At 42.8% G+C, this 15,923-nt stretch overlaps 2 protein-coding genes across 2 annotated transcripts in view; both read right to left on the bottom strand.

Moving 5' to 3' along the window:
- Positions 1-4,610: 4,610 nt before the first annotated feature.
- On the bottom strand, positions 4,611-5,408 carry LOC308290172 (E3 ubiquitin-protein ligase RNF13-like; the record flags this gene model as incomplete). Its single annotated transcript, XM_080731947.1, has 1 exon — positions 4,611-5,408. One exon carries the CDS (start codon positions 5,406-5,408, stop codon positions 4,611-4,613), a length of 798 nt encoding a protein of 265 aa, XP_080588073.1.
- A 6,168-nt stretch (positions 5,409-11,576) lies between these two features.
- The window catches only part of ryr1b (ryanodine receptor 1b (skeletal)), a gene marked incomplete at both ends in the record, with an annotated part of 160,502 nt that continues 156,155 nt past the window's right edge, over positions 11,577-15,923 (bottom strand). Inside the window, 9 exons of the mRNA XM_080730859.1 lie at positions 11,577-11,672; positions 12,222-12,273; positions 12,500-12,600; positions 12,744-12,808; positions 12,934-13,090; positions 13,648-13,782; positions 14,394-14,540; positions 15,038-15,098; positions 15,717-15,853. Coding sequence (XP_080586985.1) covers positions 11,577-11,672; positions 12,222-12,273; positions 12,500-12,600; positions 12,744-12,808; positions 12,934-13,090; positions 13,648-13,782; positions 14,394-14,540; positions 15,038-15,098; positions 15,717-15,853 — 951 coding nt within the window. The remainder of the gene's footprint in view (positions 11,673-12,221; positions 12,274-12,499; positions 12,601-12,743; positions 12,809-12,933; positions 13,091-13,647; positions 13,783-14,393; positions 14,541-15,037; positions 15,099-15,716; positions 15,854-15,923) is intronic.

Below are 15,923 nucleotides of genomic sequence, written 5' to 3'. Positions count from 1 at the left end.
TATCTTATGTCATCAGATATAGATTGGTCAGATTGGGATCTCCATAATACCTATGCCTATATATGGACTTATCGTTTGTATCGGCAGTTCTGGACACCCGCCTATACATCTGACTCGGTACCAGGCATGCACTCCAATGGTGCGTAGTGTTGTTCCGACGTATCATTACTCTGTATGTTCCACACTTGGCTCATTGGCCAAGCTTTGCGGGACGCTCAATGAAACCAACTCATAAAAAGCACCTCTCACTCCATACTGGGTGTGATTTTTTTTTTCCAAGATCAACATTGGAGTCACACGAGACTAACATCATAGGAAGTAGAGACCGACATCACCACAGCTGATGTCACGGACAGAACGGCCCATACAAGGAGATAGTGAGCACCGCTCATTTCGCACAGGTGTTTTTTTTTTTCTCTCTCCAAGGCTTCATCATTGAGAGCAGCATTATTGAAAGACAGGGTGCTCTAGGTAGGTAACGTAGGATGTGAGGGGTCTAACTAGGGGATTGCCATGATGCTGAATCCTTTGCAAGCATTTGTTTTGCACAAAAAACATTCCTTGGGCTATAAATGGCCCAAGAAAATGCCCACAAAACGGTGAAAAGTGATGACTCATCACTTTTCATCACTAAACCATCGTTTTCTGTGGCCATTTATAGCCCAAGGAATGTTTTTCGTGCAAAACAAATGCTTGCAATGGATTCAGCATCATGACAAACCCCTCACATCCTTAATTTTTTTTTCTGGAGCCCAACTTGATTTGGCCGCTGTGGCGACCCCGAAGGTCGCCGACTTGGGCGCCCTAGCTAAATCATTAGAGCATGCCCTGGGCTACATCTGTGCAACATTTGGCGCTTTTAGACTAACTAGTCCTTACCCGTTCAAAGATATGAGCTCTGAAATGATGTGCAGTGTGTGGGTTATGGGATGTGCACTGTGCACACAGTATATGAGGGATGGAAATAACTTTAACTGGTGCTTGCATGATAATATGTAGGAGCATCAATGTAAGAAATACCCGTTTCGTTTAATGGCTACAGAGATACTGTGTACCGATCTGCATGATTTTGGACAAAATCTGTAACAGGGCCAGACAACCGGCCCTGTTACAGGGCCCTGTTTGAGAGTGCAAAATCAAACTACCGGTAAATGGACGGTTCCACGCATGGTTTCATTTTGCACTATCAAGAGTTAAAGATCTATAAGGGTCCATTTGGTTACCAAATCTCCATCTTTAGCTGGGGACCACCTGGAACCCCCTCAAGGACCACTGCCATAGAACAGTGGTTCTCAAAGGGGATTTCAGGGACTCTCTAGTTTCCTTTATGGGGGTCTAAATTGACCCTTACAAGTCTATAACTTACAATGCTATGCTATGAATATGATGATATCAAGACCCTGATGGTGTTGTGCTTGATTTCACAGACCTCATTTGCAACACTTGTCTGCGGAGGAGGTTCACCATGCTGTAATACTGGATGTCCTGGAATACAGTCAGAGCAGCAGGGTGGCATATACCCTAGGAAACATAAATACATGAATTGCAATGGATGACATACAAGACATGATAATATACAGTACACATTCATGCTGCCTACATATACTGTATACAAAAATGTGCGGTGCTATTTATTAATTAGGGTTAATTAGCCAGTAGCTATGCCCCTCCCAAAAAGCTTTTGTCCAATGCTAGCTTAGAATAACTTCCTGCTTGCCAAGGTTTGCCTTGGCAACAGCCTTGGCAAGCTGCCGGTTGCTAAGCTAGCATTGGACAAAAGCTTTTAGGGGAGGGGCATAGCTACTGGCTAATTGTGGGCTCGCTTTTGTTTTTGAGCTGCAAATTTCATTCAAACTTCAACTTGTTCAGCTTTACACCGTTATCATTGCTTGTATTATATATTGTTTTCATTAGCAATTTTTATACTTTTTGAGAGTTTCCCAGTGAATTCCTATATGGGATTTTGTCTTGGCACAATTAACTAGTCCACATCTTCTGAGCTACAAAATACAAATGTCGTTCAAACTTCAACTTGTTCAGCTTCACAGTTATCTCTGCTTGTATTTTTCTCAATACCAATTTTTTTGCGGTGGTCACACCATCTCCTAAGCGTGACCGTGTGTGTATGTAGCCTGTGCATGAGCTGCAATACCACTGGTACGCTGTTGCGTCACATGCACACGCATGCACACATGCACATTGCACACACACGCAGGCACACACACGCATATGCACACACAGGCTTGAGATTGATTTTTTTATGCATTTGTTATATTGATATATTGTTGTTAATGTACTGAGATATTATCTTGCTTATTATATGTGTATTACCTGCGTAATACACATATAATAAGCAAGATAATATCTCAGTACATTAACAACAATATATCAATATAACAAATGCATAAAAAAATCAATCTGGAACATACAGTAGGTAGACCACACACCTACTCTGTAAAAAACTTATAATACCTAAAAAAAATGCTATCTAGCTTCATGTATGGTCATTGAGGGAAGGGGGAGTGTTACAGTAGTGCTATGGGTTTAGGTGGAGTCTGAAGAGGTGAGTCTTCAGTACACGGCGGAAGCTAGGGAGTGAGTCTGTAGTTCTAAGTGCGACAGGGAGTTTATTCCACAGTTTGGGGGCCAGGAGGGCAAATCTAGGACGAGTGGATTTTTTGTCCTGGGGTTTTTAGCGAGGGTTCTGTCAGCATCCATATGTTGGCTGATCTGAGTGAACACCTGGGGTTGTAGGGGTTGATCAGGTTTTGGAGGTATGGAGGAGCCATACCTTTGGCTGCTTTGAAGGTTAGCATCAGTGTTTTGTATTCAGTGCGGGCCGCAACCGGAAGTCAGTGGAGGGAGCGGAGAGGGGGGGAGACGTGTGAGAACTTTGGCTGGTTGAAGACCAGTCGTGCCGCTGCATTTTGGATCAGTTGGAGAGGTTTAAGTGCACATGCTGGGAGGCCAGTGAGGAGAGAGTTACAATAGTCAAGTTTTGATATGACAGATGTCTGGATGAGGAGCTGATTGAAGAGAAGCAACCTGCACTCACGTTTTAGTTAAGAGTCTTTTTAATAGTGGAACAGCAGCAGAAGTAGTCAGCACAGGAACAGACGCGTATGGGCCCTTAGGCCATCATCAGTGTTACTAAATGGCTGGCTTAGGAAGTGACGTATATATATAGGATACATTGCTTTGTATATCTTACAATTAATACAGCTGTCTCATTATTAAATGACATCACTAGATAGAAAAACGAATGAGAATAAAAACAACAATCAATGTATAGGAAATACATAAGCAACAGATCCCACAAAGAAATCACACAAATGCAGTTATAGAAAACAGTTTAGCATTAATTCTTCATTTAAACCTTTAGGGAACTCTGTGTTCATGTAGTGGATCCAAAATGCCAGGATGAGGAGCTGGGCTGACTCCTGGGTGAGGAAGGGTCTGATTTTACGGATGTTATGAAGTGTATTTATCGTCTTTGCGGTTCAAATGAACATACCATGGAACATTGCAGTGTGTTTCTTTCTGTGTCTGCCTGGTAAGAACGGTCTGTGTCCTCCTGTCCTGTGATGATCTGATCTGATTCTGAATCTGCTGATTACTACACCTGTGACCCTTAAAGGGCCAGTTCACCTCTGGGACAACCATATCTTATTTTATTGTTGTTTGGAACACAATCAACACAATCCTGAGTTATTTTTTGTGTTCAATCTGTGTTTTGAGATATTTTAGCATGAATGATGATGCATTTTGCATCATATGATGCAGCATGATGAATCATATGATGCAAAATGCATCATCATTCATGCTGAAATACTAAAATATCTCAAAACACAGATTGAACACACAAAAAAATAACTCAGGATCGTGTTGATCTTGTCCCAAACAACAATAAAACTAAGATCTGGTTGTCCCAGAGGTGAACTGGCCCTTTAAGTAAACTACCCAGTGCTCAGAAATCTAAAGCCCGCCACCAAGTGTCCAATAAATAATATTACAACCAACAGATAATATGCCAACCTCAATAATGGCTCCCAGAATGAATCTTTGGGGAAATGACTGAGCCCATTGTTCTGGACTGGAGTGTGTTGTCCAGAGCCTTCTACCTACGGAGAGTTGCGTCACTCCCGTTCACTTCATGGGGCCAGGTCTTCTAGGCACACATCTATTGGTGTATAGTGACAAACGGCGAACCGGAAGTTTACAAAATGCATTGAAGTCTATGAGGTGTAAAGTGACAATGAACCACGTGACCAGCGTCCAGCGCTGTTTCTGACCCCGCAGTGGCAGGACTCTCTGATTAGACGACTCTGGTGTTGTCTTCTTCAACTCTCATGTGTGTAGTCGACAAGTAGGCCATGCATGGCCTACTTGTGAAGGTGCAAGTTGGCACCTCGACAGAGTGCAGTTCTAGTTGGCACTGCTGTTAGCCCACTGACCACCACATGCTCCTTGTGAGCCGTGAGGACCCGAGTTTGATTCCGAGTATGTCTCCTCTCTGCCCAAGGTTTTCTGTTCCTCTTCACCCTCCTATATTATCTTAAATAGGGCATAAATGCCTCGCCTACAAAAAACAACAACACACACAATTAAGGTTACATCTTGTATTCCACCTTCTGCGTGCAAAAGGGGCACGTCATCTTCTTGTTGGTCAGCCAGTAGTCTACGCACTCCCTATGGTAGGCATGAGAACATGGCAGGACCCTGAGTGCGTCTCCTTCCACGTACTCGGCGAGGCAGATGGCGCACACGTCGTACGGGTCCCCCGTCTCGTACTTGTGGACGGGGAGTTTCTTTAGAAGGTCCTTGCTCACTCGGACCCGGTGGAGATACCGCATGAACGCGGCGATCCTGAAAACAACGTAGGCGACGGCGATGATTTTGCAGTAGATCACCAGGATCGAGAAGACTCTTGAGAAGACCATGCCGTTCAGGAAAGAGAGCTTTCGATCTGCCAGCTCACCGTGGCCCCCCTTGTCATAAGCGTCGTTCTCTTTCAAAGAGTCGGTCACCTCCTCATTTAAGAGCATCCATTTCATAAGCCATATCATTTTACAGATGGGCCGCATACTGATCGATTCATTGGATTCCATGATGCCCAGTGCCTCGTGCCCAGTGTCCCAGTGTCCACTGAAGACCTTGATGTCAAAGATGCTGTCAAAGATGCTGTCAAAGCCCCAGGGGACGATGGAGAGGAGGAAGGAGGCTGCTGGGTCAATGGGCTCACATGCATTCTCGGAGGCGAGCGTGCTGAAGAGCTCACGAAGGTGCTCAAAGTGCCTGCTTTTGTTGTGGAATGAGTAAGCAGCGACGTCGTAAGCCTCTGCGGGCAGCGGGGTGAGGAAAGTAAAGAGCAGGACAGTAAGGATGGTGGTCTTTGTGGGTGACAGCATTGCTATGAACGCAATTCTGTTGAAACAATAGTAAAACATTTAACTAACTGTAAAAATCTAGTCGGCACACTTGCTCCCTATTTATATACCCACATATCCCATGCTGGTGTAACGCAGCTGCAGGCTGATTGGAGAGATCTCTGATGTCATGCTCATGTCACCATGGCTCAGCCATAAGGAGTTCCCAATGCAGCCACGGCCAAATATTGAGTGTGTGTTGTTTAACCTCATATCAAATCAATGTGTCGCCGACTCGTCATGGCATCAGGCACAAACAAATCCCTCAGCTCCATACGCATAGGCTACGGTATATGGGCAGTTTGGGCACAAACAGGGGGCCCATATGTGCATATACTGGTTAGCCTTGCATAGCATGACACTATCAGGCCGCGTGTTTCATTCACACACACATTCATACACGGACGGCGGAGGAAACCATGAAAGGCACAACCATGCTCACCGGGAGCAAACTGTAGGGGTTCAGAGCATGTGGCATCAGTTCAGCAAAAGCTAGGGTATGGCAAAGATGGGAGTCGGAGTCCTCATCGGGTTTTGTCTGTTTTTCCCCCGGGTTTCTATGGTTTCTTGGGCTGGATATGGCAGCCTGGAACGGTTGTTCAAGTGCAGCTAAATTTGTAATGTTAGTAAACGCGTCACAATTAACAATAATGCATTGCACCTGTGCAGCTGACCTCGGCGTGCACTAAATGTGCGGGGGTATTGCACATGCAGTGTAACTGGAGCTGTGATGGTGGAGTGTTCCAGCAGAGGCGCCAGATAAAAAAAATAGATCATGATCCGTTCTCAGTAGAGCGAGGTGTGTGTTTGTTTGTTTTGTTCTCTCTCCACTCATCACCTAAACAGCTGCAGGTTTTCTTTTATTTTCTGCATAGTGCTGTGTTTTTTTTTATTTTTTTTATTAAAGGACCCCAATTGAAACAAGCCCAAGGCTCTTTGGAGGTGTTTATCCTTTTAGTTGACCTTGTACCAGCTGTTATGAAACTACATTTTCCTATGAAAACTTCTAATAAAGTTTTAAATCAATCAATTGTGGGAAATAATTGGTCTTCAGAGGGATGCTTTTATCCACGAGTTTCCAACGCCCCATAGTGCATTGCGCAGACGTCTGCACCGAGCTTCCGCCGCCGATTTACAAGCTCACAACGGGTTGCATCTGCGACGTGACGTGAGCTTGTATGTCTGCTGTTAAACCAAGGAAGATCAAAGAAGGAACGGACACCAACGTCATTTTCGTCATTTCAGGCTCCATGGGACGCCGCCATGACACTTTGGCCACCCAAAATTAACATTAGCGTCTATGAGCACTTCGTCACTTCCGCCACCCAAAAGTGGCCACCCGGCGTGCCAACTTCCGGGTGTTGTCTGTTCCTTGTAGATATTCCTTGTGTTAAACCCGGAAGTTTGGTCCTGATAGTCTCCAGTAAACTCCCGGGGAAACTTGTGGATATAATCCTGTACTTTGAAGTAGTCTATGTCTTAGAACTTGTACTGTGTGCCGTACTTGTAGTCAGACTAATGTATGGTGCAAAAAAAATCAACAGACTGCACAATTTAATTTATTTATTATAAGTACTTACACAAAAAAAAAGTAAAACAGCAGTAGATGAGAATCCGATGGATTTCTATAATTTATGTGCTAATATTCCTTCAGGATATGCAACATATAGTTGTGCCTATTAGGGCACCAAATAAGCCTACTTGTTTTGTGGCATAAGAACATTTAATTTGAGCAAAGAGCAAGTCCCCAGCAGGCACTTAAAGTAGGACAAAACAAACACTACCATTTAATGGTCGCACGCCGCCATCTACTGAGCCAAAGTGTAGGTGCTGGCCAGATTGTACTGGGCATGTGCAATACCCCCCCACATTTTGATACACACCCTTCTGCACATTCCTTTCTTTTCTTCCTAGGCTGACCTGCGGAACCTGGGAATATACCATTTTGTCAAGATGGGGAGAATAGGTCTACAAGTGGGGAGAAGTAAAATTTTGCATTTGTAGTTATTTTACTGTCATTTAACAACATAATAACCAGCACAGCTAGACAAAGAGACATTCATGGATTTATATTTAAAAGTTACTTTTATTTTCCCCTCTGGACCCAGGGTATGGCAGCTGCATATCTCTGCCACACCCAATTGACACTCCTGGTTCAGAGTTTTGCTCAAGGACACTTCAACACTAACTCTGTGTCAGCCCGGGATTGAACTGGGAACCCTCAGTGTTTTAAGACATCCGTTGTACCCCTGAGCTAACTCAATCCGATTTGGGGTGTGGGAGAGTAGCCTACTAAATAAAACGTCCGTTCACTTCCGCTTAACCGGGTTGTGGTAGCCAGTAGTAACTCAGTCAGCACGTTTACTCACAAGCACTGTAATTAAGCACAATTTGGAGTTATTTGTACTTTACTTGAGTATTTCCAATTTCCAATACTTTTACTTTTACTCCACTACATTTATTTGAAAAAGTTATACTACTACTAGAGAGAAAGAGGACATGGTCGAGGGACCATCCCTTTGCATTGAGGCAGAGGGGAACCTTCTCTGTGTTGTCTCGTCGGTGTGGCTGCATCCAAAAAACATGTAAAAAAAACATTTTATTCTTAGTGGATCAAGGTGAATTCATGGGGTTCAAGTTTGGGTCCCTTCACTTACTACAGGAAAAAAGGACCTCCAAAGAATCTTCTCTAAGTAGCATGTGAGGGGTCTAACTAGGGGTTTTTCATGATCCTGAATCCATTGCAAGCAATTGTTTTGCACGAAAAACATTCCCCGGGCTAAAAAGGGACACAACAAAACTGAGCTGACCCCAGAAAAGTGATGACTCATCACTAAACCATAGTTTTTGGGGTCAGTTTTTAGCCCAAGGAATGTTTTTTGTGCAAAACAAATGCTTGGAATGGATTCAGAATCATGAAAACCCCCTAGTTAGACCCCACACATGTTACAGTACGTAATGAAGACTTTTGGGGGTCTTTTTTTCCTGTATTGTAAGTCAAGGGACCCAAACTTGAACCCCCGATAAATGGTAACCATGAACCATATTGAAATTTCTTTTGGGTCCCCTTTTTTTTTTTTTTTTTGCTTAGATTGACTGGCCTACAAGCCCCCTTTGATGTCTATGTGTGCAGTGCCCGTCACAGACCCATCGTGCCAGTGGAGATATGTTTTGTTTGAAATGTTTCTCTCTGGTGTAGATATGCCATCCTTTGTGGTGTGATGACCCAAGTTGCAAAGTAAAGCCATGTGCTTCCTTGACACACAACAAAACAAACTCAATTTCTCTGTTTTTCTGTTTATCTTTTTAGATTTGTAACCGTAATATCAGATAATATTACGGTTCATTTTTTACAACTTTAAACTTGATTTATTTCCTCTCTAAAACACTGTCATACTAAAAATAGTCTTTAAAAAAACATATAGACTATCTATTTATCTATTAATGTATTTCAAAACACAAGCATATGTTTTTGATTATTTTGAAACGCATCGGAAGGAAATCAGCAATGAATTTGACATACTCTTCCTAGTATTGCATTCAATTTACCAGGGGCACATCCCAAGTGCAAGTGATAGCATAATTTGGGCAAAAGGACTGCAACAATGCGACGCTTTGCTCTTTTCTATGGAACTGAATATCATTGTGGCACATGTATTGACAGACAAAGACACTCATGCTGCTCACACAAATCACACACACACCCCAGTCGTCTTAAAATATTCAGTTTATTATATTCTGTATTGAAACACAGGGTCAAGTCAGAGTCAGGTGTAAATCAGTGACCTCTATTCACTGGTATAGAACTCTGAGCGGCATAACCAGGAAAACGCACGCGTCAGCTTCTTATGCAAAACCAACACTGGCATATGCGGTCACTCTGGCATAATGAGTGGCAATAACAATAACAACTCAAGATGGGGAGAGAGTGTGCACGTTTGCGCTTAGGCAGTCTATTCGGAAGGTCACATAGTTTTACAAAACCGTTAAAACATCCCGTGCGACTTCATCGGTTGAGAAAAATAATCAATATGCACTTTTTTCCCCCTAGAAATTGCTATTGTAAAAATGTAACTAGCAAAAAAAAAAAAAAACACACACAAAAGCTCCCCCTGCGCCTCTGACTGCAAACTGGGCACATTCTTCAAATTCTTCACCCATGTGAATTTCCCAAAAAAAACAAGTACACATTTAATTTTTACTTTCAACAATGTAGCATGGATCGTTTTACATCTTCAAAGCCCTAAAGAAAAAATATATATGTATCTATCATTTATGTAAAATATGTAATTTTTGCCAGAAGGCCTCTAAAGCAGCCTTAGTCATTACGCCGTCATTACAGATGACACTTTGGCCACAATGTATACATCAAATACATTCCTTAAGCAATTCAATGCACGACAAAAACAAAAACGTATTTTGTGCATAAACTAAAGTGTCAGAATCTATTTAAACTTTTGACGCCTGTCGTCAGAGGAACAGGGCTAAAAGAGAGTCACACCTCAGAGGTTTACAGTAGACCTGTGTATCAGTAATAAATAAATATAACCTTGGCATCGTCCTATGAGTGTGAGGTTGTCGTTGCCATCGATCAGCGGACGGCACAGAGACACTGCCCGAGGAGGGGGGGGGGGGGGGGGGGGCACACTGCCAGGGACGCCTCGTAAGACTTATGAGTGCAACGTGATTTTGTTTACGCAAATGCGTCCTGTTAGTATACATCATAATAGATCATGACTACTCCATCTATCATGGCCGTCAAGAGAGGATACGTTTTAGTCATTTGAAGATGCACTGTATAAAGAGGGGGGGGGTAGAGGGAGCACTTTGCAGTGCCCTCCCACCACCGTTTGAATTATGCATAAAAAAGGAAAGGGGGGGTGGGGTGGGGGTAACTATGATCCGTGGTCTATCGGATGACAGACTAGTTGTCGTTACAAGAGGAGCAATAGTCCATGTTATAACATAAACTCACGTCACATTATTTGCACTTGTGATGCTTGCTGACTATTTAATCAGTAAATAAAGGCAAATAAGTTAAGAGCAAAAAAAATAAAATAAAAAAGCAAGCGTGTGGGCCTTCTAAGATTGGCCCCTAAAGTAACCATGGTTGGCCCTGGTGGCGGAAGACCCCCTGACCCCCCCACAACTCCTCTGCTACAGTCTTGAGAGAGGGAGGGAGAGACCAGAGCCTGGTGGACAGACATGTGTAACTGCTTGGGTTAGTCGAAGGCACTGCCGGGGAGTTGCTCTCGTTCCAAAAAATCAAAAACCTTTCGAATGCTCCCTACCGACTCCAAAACAGAGCGCCGTTAAGTCAGAATGAAAAGAAAATGCCACACAATACTGAAAAGAAAGCATGTAAAACTTTTGTCATCCTCGCAGAACGGTACCCATACAATGCATTCAACCGGCGATCTCAAATAAACATAAATGTCCATGGTTTAAAAAACCGAAACTACCACACAAATTAAAGCGCTTAAAATTATTAACTCTAGGCACTGGAAATGTGTGCAGCGACAGCTTCTGAGTGAGGCAGCTGGATGTACGTGCAGAGACGCAACTTTGATATGCTGGACAATTAATATTTTACACCAAAAAAGAAAAGGCTGTGTAGTGTATTTACAGAAGGATCCAAAGGCCCAAAACTCCTCCAGTCATATATTAATGTTAGATCTCTCTCTCTCTCTCTCTCGCTCGCTCTCTCTCTCACACACAAACACACACACACACACACACACACACACACACACACACACACACGTTCACTTCCCCTCTGCCTCTCTCCCTCTCTCTCTCTATCTCAAGTAAAATCCCTCAGAACTCCCCACGGCGATAATAAAGTGCAGTTGGAAGAGAGTGCATAGCATTGAGGACAGAGAGAGAGAGAGAGAGAGAGAGCTACCACAGATCAAGAATCCTGTTCAACACAACTACGGTATATATTATGTCCAGATTTCCATCTCTCCGTTTTGAGACTCAAGACAAAGACAAAGCGAAGTCTGAAAAATCTGAAATGCAATTATTTCCTTTCTCTAATGTCTGCTTAGTAGTGTTTTTTTCTCCTTCACTTCCTCCTCCTCTCCCCCTCTGTCGATCTGCTTCCGACGACGCACGACCGTGATGTGACGTGACGTGACGTGACGCTCTCTATCCGAGCTGATCCTCATACTGCTTCCTGAAGCAGTCGCCGGCAGGGAAGAAGTCCCAGCATCGTTCCGAGTACATCTTCCACACGTACGACTCCTGAAAGCAGAGTTTTGTTTTTTTAGATTTCATTCATGTAATCATCAACAACAGTGACTCCCATAACTTTTACAGAGAATAGTACACACAGTCCCATATATTCTTGAACGCTTATTTAGGGCTTGTTGTGTTGTGGCTCATCTGGACCCCCTAATTAACATGTATTTGTCTGCAGACCCCCATCTGAAAATACTTTATGCTAGGGACCCCCAAACATGATCCGTTTAAAAAATAAAAAATAAATATTCAATTTTTCACATTTTCTTCACGTCTTTTTTTGTTGTTGAGAGATTGTAGATCGTCTATTTTCAAATGCAGGTTTAAAAAAAAACTTGGGCTTGTTTAAATAGACCTAATTGCTTGTTTCTCTCGCAAAATCTGGCAACACTGCAAACAAAGGCTTTTCTAGATGTCTGGCTTCTTCTGCGTCACACAAAGCTTCTGCGTACGTATGGTACACACCAGGGCTTGATTGGTATACAATGCTAACATTTAGTGAACACTGTAGAAGGTTCAGGATAATGAATGTGTTTTGTCATTTGAACTGACCTGTCCTGTGTGCTCCGTTTCATCCTTATTGATGAGATACATCAAAAAGAACCTGCAGGGAAAGAGAAGGAAAATTACTTAACACTGAGTCTCTCTGTCACACACGCGCCTGCACACACACACACACGCACGCACGCACGCACGCACGCACGCACGCACGCACGCACGCACGCACGCACACACGCACACACACACACACACACACACACACACAGTTTACAATAAACAGAAAAGGCCTCATTCTAGTGTTTCATGCATGTTAACTGTAGATAACTCACATGTAGTTGGCTAAATTGTGCTCTTCTAAGGTGTGCGTCTCGAAACCGTGCGGAGTCGTGTCAAAGTAGTCGCTGCCGATCCCACAGATGAAGCATTTTGTCTGGACAAGAGGACACAGATGGACCAGCGTTATTGTCAACCGGGGATAACATTTAAGCTGGCAAAAAAGAATTACGGTGGAATTTGAAGGCAAAAAAAAACGATGATGATTTGTGTAAAAAACGGTGTAAAAAGTGGTCTTACCTCCATGTCCTCTCTGACTTGCTCCTGTTGATCTCTCAGCTCACCAAAGGCATCAATGATCAGACCTGATAGACAGACAGACATACAGAGTATTACATGATGTTGTAACTACTGGAACTTCAGTTTCATAGAAGCGTCATAAGAGCGTCTGCTAAATGCCTAAATTGTAAATTGTAATTGTAAATTGTACCCTGGATGATGGCCAGCAGGATGACGATGACGAAGAAGAAGAAGGTGATGTCAAAGACCACACGGTAGAGCTCGAGCTCGTCTCCGGCCGGGTCCTCGAGCTCGTCTCCTATGCCGCCGCCGGCACGCACGCCCACGTACATGTGGAACAGGTAGCACTGCAGGACACAAGGACACAGCTCACATCACACTCTGTGTTTAAAACTAGCCTTTTAGAATGCAATTCTTTTGTATTTTTCTTTGAGGACTTGGCAGGCCGGACTGAGATGGTCAAAGGTCCGGGTCCAGTCCCCGGGCCGTATGTTGCCCATGTGTGGACTAGACTCTAGTGTTTCCCGAACATTTCAGGTCGAGACCCAAAAGAGAGATTTGACGTTTGCCCAGGACCCAAACTAGTGAAAACAGCAGCTCTACAAGCTCACAACGCGTCGCTTCACGCCAAGTTGCGAGCTTGTAGATGGGCTATTTTCAATACTTAATTAAAATGTAAAAAAAAAAAAAAAAGTTGTTTAAATATATATATATATTTTAAATATAGGAAAAGAAACTCAATCAGGGCCCATAAAAATGGGTTTGTGACCCACGGGTCCCGACCCATGGGAAACAGTGGACTAGAGGGTTTAAGAGGTTAACAGAAAGTTGAAGGTTGAATTGTTAACTGTGGGGTGACCCATGACTGTGTGCACGGTCAATGGTCGACATCATCACCACTCACAGTCATCATGTCGTCACACTTCATGTCCGGCTCGTCCTCGTCCTCGCTCATGTTGTAGAACTTCCTGAAGAAGTTGAAGGCCACCACGGTGTAGAGGTACACCACCACCGCCAGCAGGCCCACCGTCATCATCAGCTGCAAGGCACAACGGCACAACCAGGGTTACTTTCAGCCAGCGTTGGACAAAGTACGCCAATGTATCAATACAATCAATGTAGAAATACATCTGTCGCAAGTAGAAGTCCTGAATTCTAAATGTACTTATGAGTAAAAGTACACAAGTACTGGTATCAAAATGTAAATTAAGTACCAGTAGAAAGTACTCATTAAGAAGGTCCCTTTTCACAAGTTTTCAAATGTATAAAATGTATAAAAGTCCTTTGAAAATAGCATATCTACAAGCTCACAATGTACTTGAGTAAAAGTACAAACGTATTGGCATCGACATGTACTTAAAGCATCGCGACGCATTGTGAGCTTGTAGATCGTCTATTTTCAAATGGCCAAAATGTATATCGGGCTGAAGTGGTTAATGTATGTTTTTTAATAATAATCAAAACCAAATCAAATAAATGTAGTGGTACAGTATTTGTCTCTCAGATGTAGAGGAGTAGAAGTAAAAGTACTGGAAATTGAAAAAATGTCTGTCGAGTACAACTGAAATGTTACGACTGCTTAAAGTTGGACAAAACACCACAGGGATGTGGTTGATAATAACGTAGAAGCGGTTCAAACTTCAGCAGCACCTGTTTGCCGTTGTGGGTGACGGAGGACAGGATGGTGCGGAGCGTCTTCACACCCATGGCGATGTCCAGGAGATGGGTGGCGTAGAAGAAGTTGTTGTAGTGTCCCAGAATGGACATCAGCCAGTACCAACACAAGTACAGGAAGGTCTAGGACAGAGAGGCAAGAGGTCTCAGTCAAATACAATCTTCACCAAAAATACCCGATCTACATAGTGGAGGTACTAAGCCCAAAAAACAAGCTGTTAACTTCAAGTCATGATGCAAAGGTCCGCTTTGGTATGGAAGTACCTTAGGACCATAGGAAACAATTTATCCAAAGAGACAAGTTAGATCACCCTTAAAAATCAAATGTAGTAAATGGAGGGTGATCTAACTTGTCCTTCGCATCATGACTTGAAGTAAAATGTGTCTTAGTGCCTCCACTAACAAGCTTGCAACGCGTTGCAACAAGACACATTGAAAGCTTGAAGATTAGGCTATTTTTGCCAAATGTTCGCGTATCATGGCATGCCCAGAATAATGTACCTATTCTGGCCATGTTGTAATAGGTGAACATTCTGCAAAAGTAGGCAATGAAATAATACTTCCAATGAAAGTCACCTTTTCTCAATTTCCACAATATACAATGCTGCTATAGTACTTACATTGTCAGTGAACACAACTCCGTTCTTCCAAATCTGATACTTGATGTCAATAGATGTTATCCTGTAGAGACAAGATCAGAGATGATGTTCCTTTCAGCTCTGATGCATACAATGTACATCATTTTACATTTAAAAAAACAGGGTCCATGAGGTTGAGTGATTTAAAAGCAGATACAGTATTAGTTGAGTCTGTATTGATTGCATTTAGTGTTGATTTAGACTATTAATAATAATCAGACAATTGATTAACATTCAATCTAGTTTTAATCATATTTTAGGCATCTGAAATGTTTTAGTTTTAGTCTAGTTTTAGTCAACTAAAATACCATAAGATTTTAGTCGACTAAATCTACAGTTGATTTAGTCACTAAAATGTATTTTGGCCGGCCATGATGCCGTTGAAAAGCGTGATTTATACTCAGCTGTGTGCTGAAAATAGCAGATCTACAAGCTCACAACATGTGGCTATTTTCAGAGAGTGATATCAAACACAACCAAACATAAAATGACTTGTCTTTAAGTTCTACTGGATCTCTTCTCCCTAACATAGTAGATTTAGTCTTAGTCATCATAGTATAGTTTTTATTTTGTTTTTGTCAGTGAAAAAAAGGTAACCCATTTTTCGTCAACTAAATGAATACTGAATGTATTCCACATTTCCATAGACGCCAATGCTTACCAGGTCAACATGGTCACAGGTTCAGGTTCAGGTTTCTTGTCATGGGTCATGGCGCTGACATCCAGCGAGGCCAGGTCCATGCCCAGCAGCTCTGCGATCCTCTCTCTGCCATAGATGTCTCCATACTTATCCAGCACCTAGAGAGAGACACGTTGCACAAATACCTTTAACTTATGCCCCAACTGACAAAATACAAACAAGATGAAA

Source organism: Nannobrachium achirus (assembly GCF_963921795.1).
Source record: "Nannobrachium achirus genome assembly, chromosome: 8".
NCBI lineage: Eukaryota > Metazoa > Chordata > Actinopteri > Myctophiformes > Myctophidae > Nannobrachium > Nannobrachium achirus.
The sequence above is the reverse complement of the archived record's forward strand: the minus strand, read 5'-3'. Positions and strand labels throughout refer to the sequence as shown.